General features: G+C 42.8%; 1 protein-coding gene across 1 annotated transcript in view; it reads left to right on the plus strand.

The window, feature by feature from the left end:
• Positions 1 to 16982, plus strand: part of LOC139371024 (inositol 1,4,5-trisphosphate-gated calcium channel ITPR1-like) — a 154011-nt gene that overhangs the window by 29472 nt on the left and 107557 nt on the right. The window contains exon 4 of the mRNA XM_071111051.1: positions 16540 to 16655. Coding sequence (XP_070967152.1) covers positions 16540 to 16655 — 116 coding nt within the window. The remainder of the gene's footprint in view (positions 1 to 16539; positions 16656 to 16982) is intronic.

The raw sequence follows: 16982 nt of genomic DNA on the forward strand, positions 1-16982 counted from the left end.
ATGCTCCTGTCATGGCTGTGGGCTATCGTGGCTCCCTCAAAGTTTTTGAATAGGATTTGTTTAAACACTGTAGCCCAATTCCATTTCTCCTCTCTTCTTTATGAAACACATTTGCTCACTTACCCTTACAGATTGGAAAGCATTGTATTACCGTGTTTTTTAAATATATTTTTTACACCAATCCAATGTTTGCAATTCCTTGAGGATGAGGGAATGTGTGCACTCACTTCAGGAAGATTTGGGCTTGTGTGTCATGTAAGTCTTCAACCAGTGCTGTGACCTGATGTAGCCTGTATTCCAACAGTCAGTGCATTGTTGTTGAACAATAATATATTCTAGTCAGGAGGGATGTAGCCTTTTTGGGGTCACAGATGTAGCCTACTGTGACCCCAAAAACGGATTCATTTATTATACTGTCATTTCCATTCTGTTTTATGGGCTTATTATTTGTTTTTTTCAGATGTTAAAATTAATAAGAAATGGTCTCTTCCTATTGTTTTTAACATTAGCCAAATACCTAAAACCGCTGTATACCCTCTGTGGGAGATACTGTACTTCCTTTTTTCTCCCCAAACTTCGGGTATGGAAGTGCTTATTTAAGACTTCCTTGGGGAGGTATCGTGTGTCTGCCGGATGGCCTCCGGTGTAGGATGGTGTTACCATGAGACAGACACTGATCTTAGGTCAGTTTCACATTTCCCCTACTTAATGTTTATGGTTAGGATTTGAAGAGGGTGAGCTGATCCTAGATTTCTGCAGAAGGGGAACTTCTGCACTGCCCACTTCTGTGTCATTTTTTGGAGAGTTCTTCCTCAGAGAAAATAATAGTAAAAGGTAAATACTGTGTTGTGAGGGATGCAGTGTTGTTGCTCTGAGAGACGGTGGATATAATCCTCCTTACTTTCGCCTGCTGCTGGCTGAGGGCCAGACTAGCCCTGGCCACCAGGCCTAACTGCCGAGGTATGCATACCATTTCCTCCCAATGTAAGCAGAAGCACTTTACACACACTCCCTCACCTAAGCACACATGCACATGCACACACACATTCACGCACGCACACACATATGTAGGCAAACACACGCACACATCTGCACGCATGGAGCACGCACACAGAGACACACAGACTCTAATGTGTGCAAGGGCATTCATTTGACACACACTTATGCACTTACACAAACATACACCCATGTCATACATTATGCCCATGTCGCTGCAGCTCAGCAAACCATACACGCTCTGGTGCTGAAACGGCTGGGCTACTACATCTCAAAGGGACCATGTTAGAACTCCTATTCCTCCTCTTCCATAACTGCTAAGAAGCTAGGCGTGATTGCAGGGTTGTGTGTTTTGGAACAAATAAGGTGGGGGGTTGTTGTGTTGACAGACGTATCTTTATTCCGTTTAAGTTGCAGTCTAAACTACATTCCATCATGTGACAAACCCATCTCATACTGTTCAGTTTTCCTTTATTCAGTGAATGGTCTGTGCTGTGTAGACCTAGGTCTGTAGCAGTTCAAAATGTTGTTGTTGCCTGAGATGACCCATCCATTCCTCTCGTGGGATTGGAATGCTGAGGACTGTGGTAAACTATTTTCTCTGATGAATCCCCTTTCCGATTGTTTGGGACATCCGGAAATAAAGCATGTCCGGAGAAGACCAAGGTGAGCACTACCATCAGTCATGTGTCATGCCAACAGTAAAGCATCCTGAGACCATTCATGTGTGGGGTTGCTTCTCAGCCAAGGGAGTTGGCCCACTCAGAATTTTGCCTAAGAACACAGCCATGAATAAAGAATGGTACCAACACATCCTCCGAGAGCAACTTCTCCCAACCATCTAGGAACAGTTTGGTGACGAACAATGCATTTTCCAGCATGATGGAGCACCTTGCCATAAGGCAAAAGTAATAACTAAGTGGCTCGGGGAACAAAACATCGATATTTTGGGTCCATGGTCAGGAAACTCCCTAGACCTTAATCCCATTGAGAACTTGTGGTCAATCCTCAAGAGGCGGGTAGACAAACAAAAACCCACAAATTCTGACAAACTCCAAGCATTGATTATGCAAGAATGGGCTGCCATCGGTCAGGATGTGGCCCAGAAGTTAATTGACAGCATGCCAGGGTGGATTGCAGAGGTCTTGAAATAGAAGGGTCAACACTGCAAATATTGACTCTTTGCATCAACTTCATGTAATTGTCAATAAAAGCCTTTGACACTTAGGAAATGCTTGTAATTATACTTCAGTATTCCATAGTAACATCTGACAATAATATCTAAAGACACTGAAGCAGCAGACTTTGTGGAAATTAATATTTGTGTCATTCTCAAAACTTTTGGCCACGACTGTACTATGTGCCCATTACAATCTATGCAAGAATCGGAATTCATGATTTATCACCGGAAATTGAAAAACGTGAATAGAACAGTAAGTATATCAATTACCACAAAACATTTTCTGATAGTGATTTATTGATACAAATGGTGCTCGCAGGCAGTCAATCACGTAACCTCTCACTCCCACTCTGCACCATTCAGTGTTGTTGTTTATGTATGTAGCTAGTGAGCTAAGCTGTAGCATTAGCAATAACTTTCAAAAGGAGACAACTCACAAATGAGGAAATTCTGGAGATTTAAAAATGTCTGACAATGAGTCAGTCAGGAATCAGATTCTGACAGTGAGGGAGCTGCCCCCCAGCCATTGAGAACCCTGAATCGGAGGACCCCTTGTCCACTGACAAAGTCCTAGCCCCCTTTGAAGGTGGCGATGGAGGCAGACTGACAGTGGATGAAGTACAGGAGTTCTGTGGTAGCTGGAAGGCTGCCAGCCATTTCACCCCTCCTGGCCCTACTGTTTGCTTTGATGAGTCCCAGTCTGGAGTGAAACTGCCATTGCCATTTCCATCTGAGGCAGAGCGCTTCAAGTTGTTTCTGACAGAGGAGCTGGTGGGAGACATAGCAGAGACCAATCGCTATGCCTTGGAGCTACAGGAGAAGAGAGAGCCAGGAGTGAGGGGGACAACCACAATTAGTGAAATATATACCTTCCTGGTGAAAGTCCTTCTCATGGGGATAGTAAAGAAGAACTCCCTAAGGATCTGTGCTACAGTGTTCTCTGTTTGCAACTCCCTCCTTTGCAACTCCCTTCTTTGCCACCCTCTTTTCCCAAGACGGCTTCCTAGTTCTGCTCCGATGACTGCATTTCATCAACAATGCTACTGCCATCCTAAATGACCCGTTATACAAAATAAGAAATGTCAACAGCTGGCAGTTAAGTGGCATGACAAACGAGACGTACATACTTCTCTGATGCAATTAACATTGTTTTCCAGAGCTAATAGAAGAATGTAGCTAGCAACCTAAGCATTGAGAATAACACCATAAAGGTTATGAAATGAGTAACGTTACCTCGTGTGTCCACGGTTATAAGGAATATACGCAAAAATATTATGCTACAGTAGAAACGACAGAACACGACATGCACAAACTAATATAAAGTAATAAGGCACTTACTTTGATAGAAACACACACATTTCCAAAGTTATTAATGGTAACGAAAACAACTGACTGCGATGCAGATGAACAAATGTCTGCAGACTTGAACTGCACAAACAATTGGGAAGTGTTTGGGGAATTTTGTCTAGGGCAGAAATGTCAAAATTAATTGGTCCACAAAAGTAAAAATGACTACTTTTATGTGAATGAATGAGGCGGAACACACCTCAATTCAAACTGTTCTTAGAAAATAAAAATGCCCAGTCAGTGGTGGCAGAAACATTATGTACAAAATAAGTTACAAATAACAAAAAAAACGCACAATTGGTAAAATGCCAGCCATCCTCTCCGGCGCCATTCTTGTTGATGACGATTACTGTAAGGAATTCTTTCCAAATAATTCCAAATATTGAAAATTAACAAATCAGGAATATGATTGTGGTCAGATTTGCCAAATGGAGGGCAAGGGAGAGCTTTGTATGAGTCTCTGTGTGTGGAGCAAAGGTGGTCTAGAGTCATTATTTTTTTTTTTCCGTCCAGCTCCCTCCAAAGATTTTCTATTGGGTTCAGGTCTGGAGACTGGCTAGGCCACTCCAGGACCTTGAGATGCTTCTTACGGAGCCACTCCTTAGTTGCCCTGGCTGTGTGTTTTGGGTCGTTGTCATGCTGGAAGACCCAGCCACGACCCATCTTCAATGCTCTTACTGAGGGAAGTAGGTTGTTGACCAAGATCTCGCGATACATGGCCCCATCCATCCTCCCCTCAATACGGTGCAGTCGTCCTGTCCCCTTTGCAGAAAAGCATCCCCAAAGAATGATGTTTCCAACTCCATGCTTCACGGTTGGGATGGTGTTCTTGGGGTTGTACTCATCCTTCTTCTTCCTCCAAACACGGCGAGTGGAGTTTAGACCAAAAAGCTCTATTTTTGTCTCATCAGACCACATGACCTTCTCCCATTCCTGCTCTGGATCATCCAGATGGTCATTGGAAAACTTCAGACGGGCCTGGACATGCGCTGGCTTGAGCAGGGGGACCTTGCGTGCGCTGCAGGATTTTAATCCATGGCGGCGTAGTGTTTTTTCGTTGAGACTGTGGTCCCAGCTCTCTTCAGGTCATTGACCAGGTCCTGCCATGTAGTTATGGGCTGATCCCTCACCTTCCTCACTGATGCCCCACGAGGTGAGATCTTGCAGGGAGCCCCAGACCAAGGGTGATTGACCGTCATCTTGAACTTCTTCCATTTTCTAATAAATGCGCCAACAATTGTTGCCTTCTCACCAAGCTGCTTGCCTATTGTCCTGTAGCCCATCCCAGCCTTGTGCAGGTCTACAATTTTCAAATCAAATCAAATTTTATTTGTCACATACACATGGTTAGCAGATGTTAATGCGAGTGTAGCGAAATGCTTGTGCTTCTAGTTCCGACAATGCAGTAATAACCAACAAGTAATCTAACTAACAATTCCAAAACTACTGTCTTGTACACAGTGTGAGGGGATAAAGAATATGTACATAAGGATATATGAATGAGTGATGGTACAGAGCAGCATAGGCAGATACAGTAGATGGTATCGAGTACAGTATATACATATGAGATGAGTATGTAAACAAAGTGGCATAGTTAAAGTGGCTAGTGATACATGTATTACATAAGGATACAGTCGATGATATAGAGTACAGTATATACGTATGCATATGAGATGAATAATGTAGGGTAAGTAACATTATATAAGGTAGCATTGTTTAAAGTGGCTAGTGATATATTTACATCATTTCCCATCAATTCCCATTATTAAAGTGGCTGGAGTTGAGTCAGTGTCAGTGTGTTGGCAGCAGCCACTCAATGTTAGTGGTGGCTGTTTAACAGTCTGATAGCCTTGAGATAGAAGCTGTTTTTCAGTCTCTCGGTCCCAGCTTTGATGCACCTGTACTGACCTCGCCTTCTGGATGATAGCGGGGTGAACAGGCAGTGGCTCGGGTGGTTGGTGTCCTTGATGATCTTTATGGCCTTCCTGTGACATCGGGTGGTGTAGGTGTCCTGGAGGGCAGGTAGTTTGCCCCCGGTGATGCGTTGTGCAGACCTCACTACCCTCTGGAGAGCCTTACGGTTGAGGGTGGAGCAGTTGCCGTACCAGGCGGTGATACAGCCCGCCAGGATGCTCTCGATTGTGCATCTGTAGAAGTTTGTGAGTGCTTTTGGTGACAAGCCGAATTTCTTCAGCCTCCTGAGGTTGAAGAGGCGCTGCTGCGCCTTCTTCACAATGCTGTCTGTGTGAGTGGACCAATTCAGTTTGTCTGTGATGTGTATGCCGAGGAACTTAAAACTTGCTACCCTCTCCACTACTGTTCCATCGATGTGGATAGGGGGGTGTTCCCTCTGCTGTTTCCTGAAGTCCACAATCATCTAGTTTTGTTGACGTTGAGTGTGAGGTTATTTTCCTGACACCACACTCCGAGGGCCCTCACCTCCTCCCTGTAGGCCGTCTCGTCGTTGTTGGTAATCAAGCCTACCACTGTTGTGTCGTCCGCAAACTTGATGATTGAGTTGGAGGCGTGCGTGGCCACGCAGTCGTGGGTGAACAGGGAGTACAGGAGAGGGCTCAGAACGCACCCTTGTGGGGCCCCAGTGTTGAGGATCAGCGGGGAGGAGATGTTGTTGCCTACCCTCACCACCTGGGGGCGGCCCGTCAGGAAGTCCAGTACCCAGTTGCACAGGGCGGGGTCGAGACCCAGGGTCTCGAGCTTGATGACGAGCTTGGAGGGTACTATGGTGTTGAATGCCGAGCTGTAGTCAATGAACAGCATTCTCACATAGGTATTCCTCTTGTCCAGATGGGTTAGGGCAGTGTGCAGTGTGGTTGAGATTGCATCGTCTGTGGACCTATTTGGGCGGTAAGCAAATTGGAGTGGGTCTAGGGTGTCAGGTAGGGTGGAGGTGATATGGTCCTTGACTAGTCTCTCAAAGCACTTCATGATGACGGAAGTGAGTGCTACGGGGCGGTAGTCGTTTAGCTCAGTTACCTTAGCTTTCTTGGGAACAGGAACAATGGTGGCCCTCTTGAAGCATGTGGGAACAGCAGACTGGTATAGGGATTGATTGAATATGTCCGTAAACACACCGGCCAGCTGGTCTGCGCATGCTCTGAGGGCGCGGCTGGGGATGCCGTCTGGGCCTGCAGCCTTGCGAGGGTTAACACGTTTAAATGTCTTACTCACCTCGGCTGCAGTGAAGGAGAGACCGCAAGTTTTCGTTGCAGGCCGTGTCAGTGGCACTGTATTGTCCTCAAAGCGGGCAAAAAAGTCTTTAGTCTGCCTGGGAGCAGGACATCCTGGTCCGTGACTGGGCTGGATTTCTTCCTGTACAATTTTATCCCTGATGTCATTACACAGCTCCCTGGTCTTGGCCATTGTGGAGAGGTTGGCGTCTGTTTGATTGAGTGTGTGGACAGGTGTCTTTTATACAGGTAACGAGTTCAAACAGGTGCAGTTAATACAGGTAATGAATGGAGAGCAGGAGGGCTACTTAAAGAAATAGGAACAGGTCTGTGAGAGCCGGAATTCTTACTGGTTGGTAGGTGATCAAATACTTATGCAATAAAATGCAAATTAATTACTTAAAAATCAAACAATGTGATTTTCTGGATTTGTTTTAGATTCCGTCTCTCACAGTTGAAGTGTACCTATGATAAGAATTACAGACTTCTACAAGCTTTGTAAGTAGGAAAACCTGCAAAATCGGCAGTGTATCAAATACTTGTTCTTCCCACTGTACATACACACACACACACACACACACACACACACACACACACACACACACACACACACACTGTTTGATGCCCAAGCCCAGCTCTCTCTTTCTGTCATCAGGTGGTGAAACCAAGACTGTGAAAACAGTATAGACCTGTCTGTGTCTCGCTCTCTCTCGTGCTCTCTCCCTCTGTGTGTGTGTCTAAGGCCATGTTTATTTAGGAGTGCTGTTTGATGTGGAGATCTGAGGTGTGTATGTGTTGCTGGTTTGGTTCTTTCAGTTTTCATGACAGAGGAACAGCTTGAAGCCGACACAGTTTAACACATATATTGGGTGGTAATGAGAGGGGAGGAGCAGCGTGTCTGTCTGTGGTTGTCATGGTTTTAGTGGGATGCCTCACAGCCTGTCTTTCCGAGCAACACATTTGAGCTCTGTTGCAGTGCTACAGAGGCCTTTTGAGCCCTGCTAAGAGGGGAAAAAATTGAGGGGAAAAACTACTTAGTGGGGTCGTCTAGCTTGCTCCACTTTGGTCTACATTACGATTCCTTGACTGTGAGCTCATGAAGTGAGTCGGTGGGTCATAGTCCTGTTTTGTGATGCGTAGATAGTATTTCCTTCTAATAAAGCACAGAGCTGCAGCTAAGATCAGGAATGCCAAACAATGTTGCAAATCATTAAATGCTCTAGTTTACCAGGTCACTCTGAGCAATCTCTCCTCCCCTTTTCCCGGAGTCCGAGTGGGAATTCTGAGAAGGAGCGTCCACAGAATTCCCTGATGTCTCCCACAGCTGACTGACTGACTGAGGAGGAAACTGGAGAGAACCTTCACCACAGGCTGTTTACCTGTCAGACACAGAGAGCGAGAGATTGTATGTTTTTACCTGGGTTTCCGTTAGCCGTTAATTGCCAGCTTTTGCAAAATATTGCTTTTTATTAAGTGATGGAAATACCAGTCGAGCTAAATACATTTGACCGTCATGCTTATCGGTCTAATAAGTTCATTTGCATAATTTTGTGGAATTAAATTGTCCTGTGTGTATTTTCGTTAGTCGTTATGTATCTTATTTATCCAACACAGCTATCAAAACAGGAAGTGGGAAATCTGAGTTTTCTTTTTTAACTCACCCCTATCGAATACACAGTGGGATATGGGTCAAGATCACTTCCTAAGGCTTCCACTAGATGTCAACCGTCTTTAGAAACTTGAATGAGGCTTCTACTGTGAAGTGGGACCGGATGAGAGCTCTTTGAGTCAGTGGGGAGAACAAGTATTTGATACACTGCCGATATTGCAGGTTTTCCTACTTACAAAGCATGTAGAGGTCTGTACATTTTATCATAGGTACACTTCAACTGTGAAAGACAGAATCTAAAACAAAAATCCAGAATCACATTGTATGATTTTTGAGTAATTAATTTGCATTTTATTGCATGACATAAGTATTTGAAAAGCAGAAGCATTTGGTACAGAAACCTTTGTTTGCAATTACAGAGATCATACATTTCCTGTAGTTCTTGACCAGGTTTGCACACACTGCAGCAGGGATTTTGGCCCACTCCTCCATACAGACCTTCTCCAGATCCTTCAGGTTTCGGGGCTGTCGCTGGGCAATACGGACTTCATAACAATCGGAAATCTGTATTTTTGGATGCCGATTTTGCTGATTTTTTTTAAATATTTAAAATGTGAAGAAAAATGTTTTAAACTTTATTTAACGAGGCAAGTCAGTTAAGAACATTCTTGTTTTCAATGACGGCCTATGAACGGTGGGTTAACCTGTCTAGGACTGGGGTTAACCTGTCTAACCCCGTTCCGCTTGCGGAACCCCTCGCCAACAGCCAATGAAATTGCAGGACGCCAAATTCAAATCAACAGAAATCTCATAAATCAAATTTCTCAAACATACAAGTATTAGGCACAATTTTAAAGATAAAATTCCCTGTTAATCCAGCCACAGTGTCTGATTTCAGAAATGCTTTTCAGCGAAAACTCCACAAACGATTGTTAGGGCACCACAAGCCACAGAAAAACCCAAACATTTTTCCAGCCAAAGAGAGGAGTCACAAAAAGCACAAATAGAGAGAAAATGAATCACTGACCTTTTGATCGTCATCAGATGACACTCATAGGACTTCATGTTACACAATACATGTATGTTTTGTTAGATAAAGTGAATATTTATATCAAAAAATCTCATTTTACATTGGCGCGTTACGTCCAGTAGTTCTGAAACTTGCGGTGATTGTGCAGAGAGCCACATGAATTCACAGAAATACTCATTATAAATGTCGATGAAAATTCTAGTGTTATGCATGGAACTTTAGATACACTCCTCCTTAATGCAACCGCTGTCAGATTTCAAAAAAACTTTACAGAAAAAGCATAATCTGAGAAAGGCGCTCAGAGCCCAAACCAGCCAGAGAAATATCCGCCATGTTGGGTAGTCAACATTATTCAAAAATGGCATTATAAATATTCACTTACCTTTGATGCTCTTCATCAGAATGCACTCCCGGGAATCGCAGTTCCACAATAAATGCTTGTTTTGTTCGATAATGTCCATCGTTTATGTCCATTTATGTCCAATAGCTTCTTTTGTTAGGGCGTTTGGTAAAAAATCCAAAAGAGTGATCTGGTCCAGTCGGACGAAACTTTAAAAAAGTTATATTACAGATCGAAGAAACTTGGCAAACTAAGTATAGAATCAATCTTTAGGATGTTTTTATCATAAAAGTAAAAAAAAAATCCAATCGGAGAATTCCATTGTCTGTAGAAAAGCCATGGAACGAGAGCTAACTCTCGTGACCGCTCGTCATGAGGCTGTGACACTCTGCCAGACCAATGACTCAAAGAGCTCTCATCCGGACCCACTTCACAGTAGAAGCCTCATTCAAGTTTCTAAAGACGGTTGACATCTAGTGGAAGCCTTAGGAAGTGATCTTGACCCATATCCTACTGTGTATTCGATAGGGGTGAGTTAAAAAAGAAAACTCAGATTTTCCACTTCCTGTTTGGATTCTTTCTCAGGTTTTTGCCTGCCATATGAGTTCTGTTATACTCACAGACGACATTCAAACAGTTTTAGAAACTTCAGAGTGTTTTCAATCCAATACTAATACTAATATGCATATATTAGCATCTGGTACTCAGTAGGAGGCAGTTCACTCTGGGCATGCTATTCATCCAAAAGTGAAAATGCTGCCCCCTATCCCAAAGAAGTTAACTGCCTTGTTCAGGGGCAGAACAACATATTTTTACTTTATCAGCTTGGGGATTCAATCTTGCAACCTTACAGTTAACTAGTCCAACGCTCTATCCACCTGCCTCACAAGGAGCCTGCCTGTTACGCGAATGCAGTAAGAAGCCAAGGTAAATTGCTAGATAGCGTTAAACTTATCTTTATAAAAAACAATCAATCAATGATAATCACTAGTTCTAACTACACATGGTTGATGATATTACTAGTTTATCTAGCGTGTCCTGCGTTGCATATAATCGATGCGGTGCACATTCGCGAAAAAGGACTGTCATTGCTCCAACGTGTACCTAACCATAAACATCAATGCCTTTCTTAAAATCAATACACAGAAGTACATATTTTTAAACCTGCATATTTAGCTAAAAGAAAGGTTAGCAGGCAATATTAACCAGGTGAAATTGTCACTTCTCTTGCGTTCATTGCACGCAGAGTCAGGGTATATGCAACAGTTTGGGCCGCCTGGCTCATTGCGAACTAATTTACTAATTTGCAATTATGACATAACGTTGAAGGTTGTGCAATGTAACAGCAATATTTCGACTGATGGATGCCACCCGTTAGATAAAATACAGAACGGTTCCGTATTTCACTGAAATAATAAACGTTTTGTTTTCGAAATTATAGTTTCCGGATTCGACCATATTAATGACCTAAGGCTCGTATTTCTGTGTGTTATTATGTTATAATTAAGTCTATGATTTGATAGAGCAGTCTGACTGAGCGATGGTAGGCACCAGCAGGCTCGTAAGCATTCATTCAAACAGCACTTTCGTGCGTTTTGCCAGCAGCTCTTCTCAATGCTTCAAGCATTGCGCTGTTTATGACTTCAAGCCTATCAACTCCCGAGATTAGGCTGGTGTAACCGATGTGAAATGACTAGCTAGTTAGCAGGGTACGCGCTAATAGCGTTTCAAACGTCACTCGCTCTGAGACTTGGAGCAGTTGTTCCCCTTGCTCTGCATGGGTAATGTTGCTTCAAGGGTGGCTGTTGTTGATGTGTTCCTGGTTTGAGCCCAGGTAGCGGTGAGGAGAGGGATGGAAGCTATACTGTTACACTGGCAATAATAAAGTGCCTATAAGAACATCCAATAGTCAAAGATATATGAAATACAAATGGTATAGAGAGGAATAGTCCTATAATTCCTATAATAACTACAACCTAAAACTTCTTACCTGGGAATATTAAAGACTCGTGTTAAAAGGAACCACCAGCTTTCATATGTTCTGAGCAAGGAACTTAAACATTAACTTTCTTACATAGCACATATTGCACTTTTACTTTCTTCTCCAACACTTTGTTTTTGCATTATTTAAACAAAATTGAATTCATTATTTATTTGAGACTAAATTGATTTTATTGATGTATTATATTAAGTTAAAATAAGTGTTCATTCAGTATTGTTGTAATTGTCATTATTACAAATAAATCAATAAATAAAAAATTGGCCGATTTTTAATCGGTATCGGCGTTTTTTGGTCCTCCAATAATCGGTAACGGCGTTGAAAAATTATAATCGGTCGACCTCTAGTGTTTTCCTAGGTGCACTGTTAAGAATGGTGTTTCCCAGGTGCGCTGTTTTAGAATGGTGTTTTCCCACAAATGTTTTGAATGTGGGTGGACGTCCTAATGGGTTATGCACCCAATGCATATGGGTCTGGTAAATTTCTCAGTTGGACAGTAAATTAAAATCTTCCTAGTCAAGTTGTCCGGCATAACATTTTCCTAACGGAATCCCTGGTGTGTATGTACAATATGTCTGTGTGTGTGTGTCCAGTTTCCACTTAGGTATTTTGTATGTCAGGTAAACAAACAAGACTGTCTGTGTTACTATAAGCTACTTGTTTTGTGTTAAAGGAGCTGTATTTCTCAGTCGGCCCGTCTGCTCCCCTGTGGTATCCTACATTCATCTGCCGTTTGACTCCATTTTGACTCCTAGTTTGATCTGATCCTGGTGGACGTTTTTTTTCTTCTGCCCCATAGCCAGAGATGGAACATCATCTTTTTTCGACGGACACACACACACACACGCGCGCACACACACGCAACACATTACAAAGGGCCGCTCTGTCCAGAGAATTGTGCTCTAAGGGAATAGATCAAAGCACCTATGTTCACTCTCTACTTTCTTTTCTTTCTCTCTCACACTCCCTCCCTATGTTTTCCTTCCGCGCTCTTTCTGTCTTTCTCCACAACCACTTCCTCTTATTTGTTTGTCTGACCCTGTTTTTGGACTGCATGGTGTAAACCATATCAGAGAGAAAAGGGGGAAGAAACAGCTATTAGCATGAGGAGAGCTTAGAGGAAGAGAGAGAGGGTTGGAGAGAGTTGGAGTCCCCACCTCTCTCTTCTCACTCCCCTGCTCTAGCTAGCCTTATTTGGTCACTTTACTGCTGCTACGACTAGAGAGAGAGAAAGTGGGAGGATGACACATTGTTCTTTTTTCAAATTTTCGCTTTGAGGAGAGAGAGAGAGCTCTCATCTAATCTGAGGTCAAAGAAGAAACCAGGCCTGAGAGACAGGGGGCGTGGGTGGCCCGTATGGTGGCATAGCACGCAACCCCGCATCCCCCACAAGGCGGGGGTGTCCCCAACCGTTTTTAGTTTTTTTTAACGGTATTGAAAATCAAGACTGTCAGTATATCATAATGTCAGTATACGGCATAAAAGCCTAGTTTAGGATTTTCACTCTATTTAGACTTCTGAATACAAGTTCCGTATGAAGTTGGCCCCGAGATATGGGATTTGGTACTGACCATAGGTACTTTGTACTGTTATGAGCTGAGTTGCAGTACAAAAGAAGTCTAAGTTATATCATATCTACAGTATGTAATATCTCTAGTATGCAAATACATTTTTATGGCCTCCACTGGTTATAATACCCCTATCTAGCGGAAAGGATTGATGTACTTGTGTATTTTGGGTTCATCAGTGGAGCTCTTTGTCACTGCAACAGTACAGTACGTTTGAACAGCTTGTTGATTAGGTATTCCAGAAGAGGAACTCTGCTTGGTTGGGTTAGCTGAGACCACATGCAAATCTGAGGAGCTGTTTCTCTCAGCCTGCTTCCTATCGTGGCTATGGAAATGACAGGTAGAATCACAGTACTATCAGGACTGGCCTATTGTATGGCGTTATGTACAGTGACTGATCACTGCCTGTCATATCTCAGCATGCACTACAGTACACAAATCAAATTGTACTAGTCACATGCTTCGTAAACAACAGATGTAGACTAACAGTGAAATGCTTACTTAATTAAGGGCCCTTCCCAACAATGCAGAAAAAGAGAACATTTTATAATTGAAAAACAGAAAAATAACACATTGAATAAATAAATACACGATAAGTAACGATAACTTGGCTATATACACAAGGTAGCAGTACCAAGTCAATGTGCAGGGGTACAAGTTAATTTAAGTAGATACAGTTGAAGTTGAAAGTTTACATACACTTAGGTTGGAGTCATTAAAACTTGTTTTTCAACCACTCCACAAATTTCTTGTTAACAACCTATAGTTTTGGCAAGTCGGTTAGGATATCTACTTTGTGCCTGACCCAAATAATTTTTCCAACAATTGTTTACAGACAGATTATTTCACTTATAATTCACTGTATCACAATTCCAGTGGGTCAGAAGTTTACATACACTAAGTTGATTATGCCTTTAAACAGCTTGGAAAATTCCAGAAAATTATGTCATGGCTTTAGGAGCTTCTGATAGACTGATTGACATCATTCGAGTCAATTGGAGGTGTACCTGTAGATGTATTTCTTATTTTATTTTTATTTTTTTTTGAATTTTACCCCTTTTTCTCCCCAATTTCATAGTATCCAATTGTTGTAGTAGCTACTATCTTGTCTCATCGCTACAACTCCTGTACGGGCTCGGGAGAGACGAAGGTTGAAAGTCATGCGTCCTCCGATACACAACCAACCAAGCCCCTGCTTCTTTAACACAGCTGCACATCCAACCCGGAAGCCAGCCGCACCAATGCGCCGGAGGAAACACCGTGCACCTGGCCACCTTGGCTAGCGTACACTGCGCCCAGCCCGCCACAGGAGTCGCTGGTGCGCGATGAGACAAGGACACCGCTACCGACCAAGCCCTCCCTAACCCGGGCGACGCTAGGCCAATTGTGTGTTACTCCAGCACATTGACTTGGTATAGGCATCCCCTGTATATAACCTCGTTATTGTTATTTTACTGTTATTTTACTGTTTATTATTTTGTTTTTGTATTTTTTTCTCCCTTTTTCTCCCCAATTTTGTGATATTAAATTGCAATCAAATTACGATTTTGTCTCATCGCTGAAACTCCCCAACGGGCTCAGGAGAGGCGAAGGTCGAGTCATGCGTCCTCCGAAACATGATCGCCAAACCGCTCTCCTTAACACCCGCCCGCTTAACCCGGAAGCCAGCTGCACCAATGTGTAGGTGGAAACACTGTTCAACTGATGACCGAAGTCAGCCTCCAGGCGCCCTGCCCACAACAAGGAGTCGCTAGAGCGCGAAGAGTCAAACCCTCCCCTAACCCAGACGACATTAAGCCAATTGTACGTCACCCTATGGGACTCCCGGTCACGGCCAGTTGTGACACAGCCTGGTATTTAACCTAGGTCTGTAGCGACACCTCAAACACTTAGACTGCTGCGCCACTCGGGATGCCTTTACTTTTTTTGTAAATATTTTCTTTTTTACATTTTTTTTATATGTATTATATATATATTTTTTTTACTGCATTGTTGGTTAAGGGGCTTGTAAGTAAGCATTTCACGGTAAGGTCTACACCTGTTGATCTTATTACCCTATCCATATTTCCTCCACTAATGGAGGAAATACACACGTCACATCCTCTCCCTCTTTGATCTGCGCTCAAAAGACTTATCTGGATATGAACCTAATTTTGAACTGTGTGTGTGTTTTAGCATGTAGCTCTGGGAGAATGATGATGCAAGTGTTTTGTGCACGTGTGGCTTTGTCGGTGTGTGCATCATTAGGCACCTCACTAGGCACCTCACTTAGCATTGTGTATTTATTTACATGGATCAATTGAAGTTCATCCTTAGTTATTGTTTCAGCAACTTCAATATAGCTGCATTGACAACACCTCAATCCTAACCATCCTTCACCTCTGAAACTGTTATTCATTGTCTACTTACACACACACACACACAGCCAACGCTCCTCTCCCATGTATATAAAGACATGAAACATTTATTTTATGCAGATTTTCACACTTTGTATTCCTACTGTATTCTTCACATATTGTAGCTCACTTGTATATCTACTGCTGTACATATCCTTCTGAGTGTACAAAAAAATTAAGAACACCGTGCTAATATTGAATTACACCCCCTTTTGCACACAGAACAGCCTCAATTCGACAGGGCATTGACTCTACAAGGAGTTGAAAGCGTTCCAACAGGGATGCTGGCCCATGTTGACTCCAATGATTCCCACAGTTGTGTAAAGTTGGCTGGATGTCCTTTGGGTGGTGGGCCATTCTTGATACACACGGGAATCTATTGAGCATTAAAAAACCAGCAACAATGCAATTCTTGACAGGCGCCTGGCACGTACTACCATACCCCATTAAAAGGCACTTAAATATTTTGTCTGGCCCATTCTCCCTCTGAATGGCATACACACACACACACACACACACACACACACACAATCCATGTCTCAAGGCTTAAAAATCCTTATTTAACCGGTCTCCTCCCCTTCCCACATGAAAAAGGGATCATAGCTTTTACCTGGATTCGCCTGGTCAATCTGTCATGAAAAGCTACACTCTGTAGTTTTGGTGGATAAACGCATAGATTGCAGTTAGATTACTGTTGGTGTTATTTGGTTTATTAACTGGATTCATACTGACATTCGTGATTTATTTTTTTGAATTATTATTTGTGTACTTGTTTGACATTTTTGCTGCAATTAGTAACAAAACGCATTTCGCTGGGCCTGCTATAACATCTGCTAAACTGTGTACGTGACCAATACACTTTGATTTGATTTGTCTCTCTGTTCAGACTGTCTGTTCAGGTTGTGTCCAATGAATCGGTACTCTGCTCAGAAACAGTTCTGGAAGGCAGCGAAACCTGGAGGAAACAGCACCACTGACACGGTCCTCCTCAACAAACTCCATGTGAGTGACTCCTCCACCTGACCCTTATACAACTGTCCTAACATATTACTGTATTAAATGATTGATTATATACATTCATCAGTGGTATAATGACTCGTCGTCTCATATCCAACTGAATGAAGAAGAGTAACAATAGATGAGCCCTCTTTGGATAACTAATATAATCTAAACTCTAAACTAGCAATACTTTTAAAATCCAATACAGCTACATTACATTAGTAAAGCACTTACAAGTGTGAAATACTACATCCTGCATTTCCCTTTAACAACAGACTTGTCTAGTTTGACAGGTACAGTAGCAGTCCTGGCCTCACCACCACTGTTTGA

This window comes from Oncorhynchus clarkii, chromosome 17 (assembly GCF_045791955.1).
Source record: "Oncorhynchus clarkii lewisi isolate Uvic-CL-2024 chromosome 17, UVic_Ocla_1.0, whole genome shotgun sequence".
Lineage (NCBI taxonomy): Eukaryota > Metazoa > Chordata > Actinopteri > Salmoniformes > Salmonidae > Oncorhynchus > Oncorhynchus clarkii.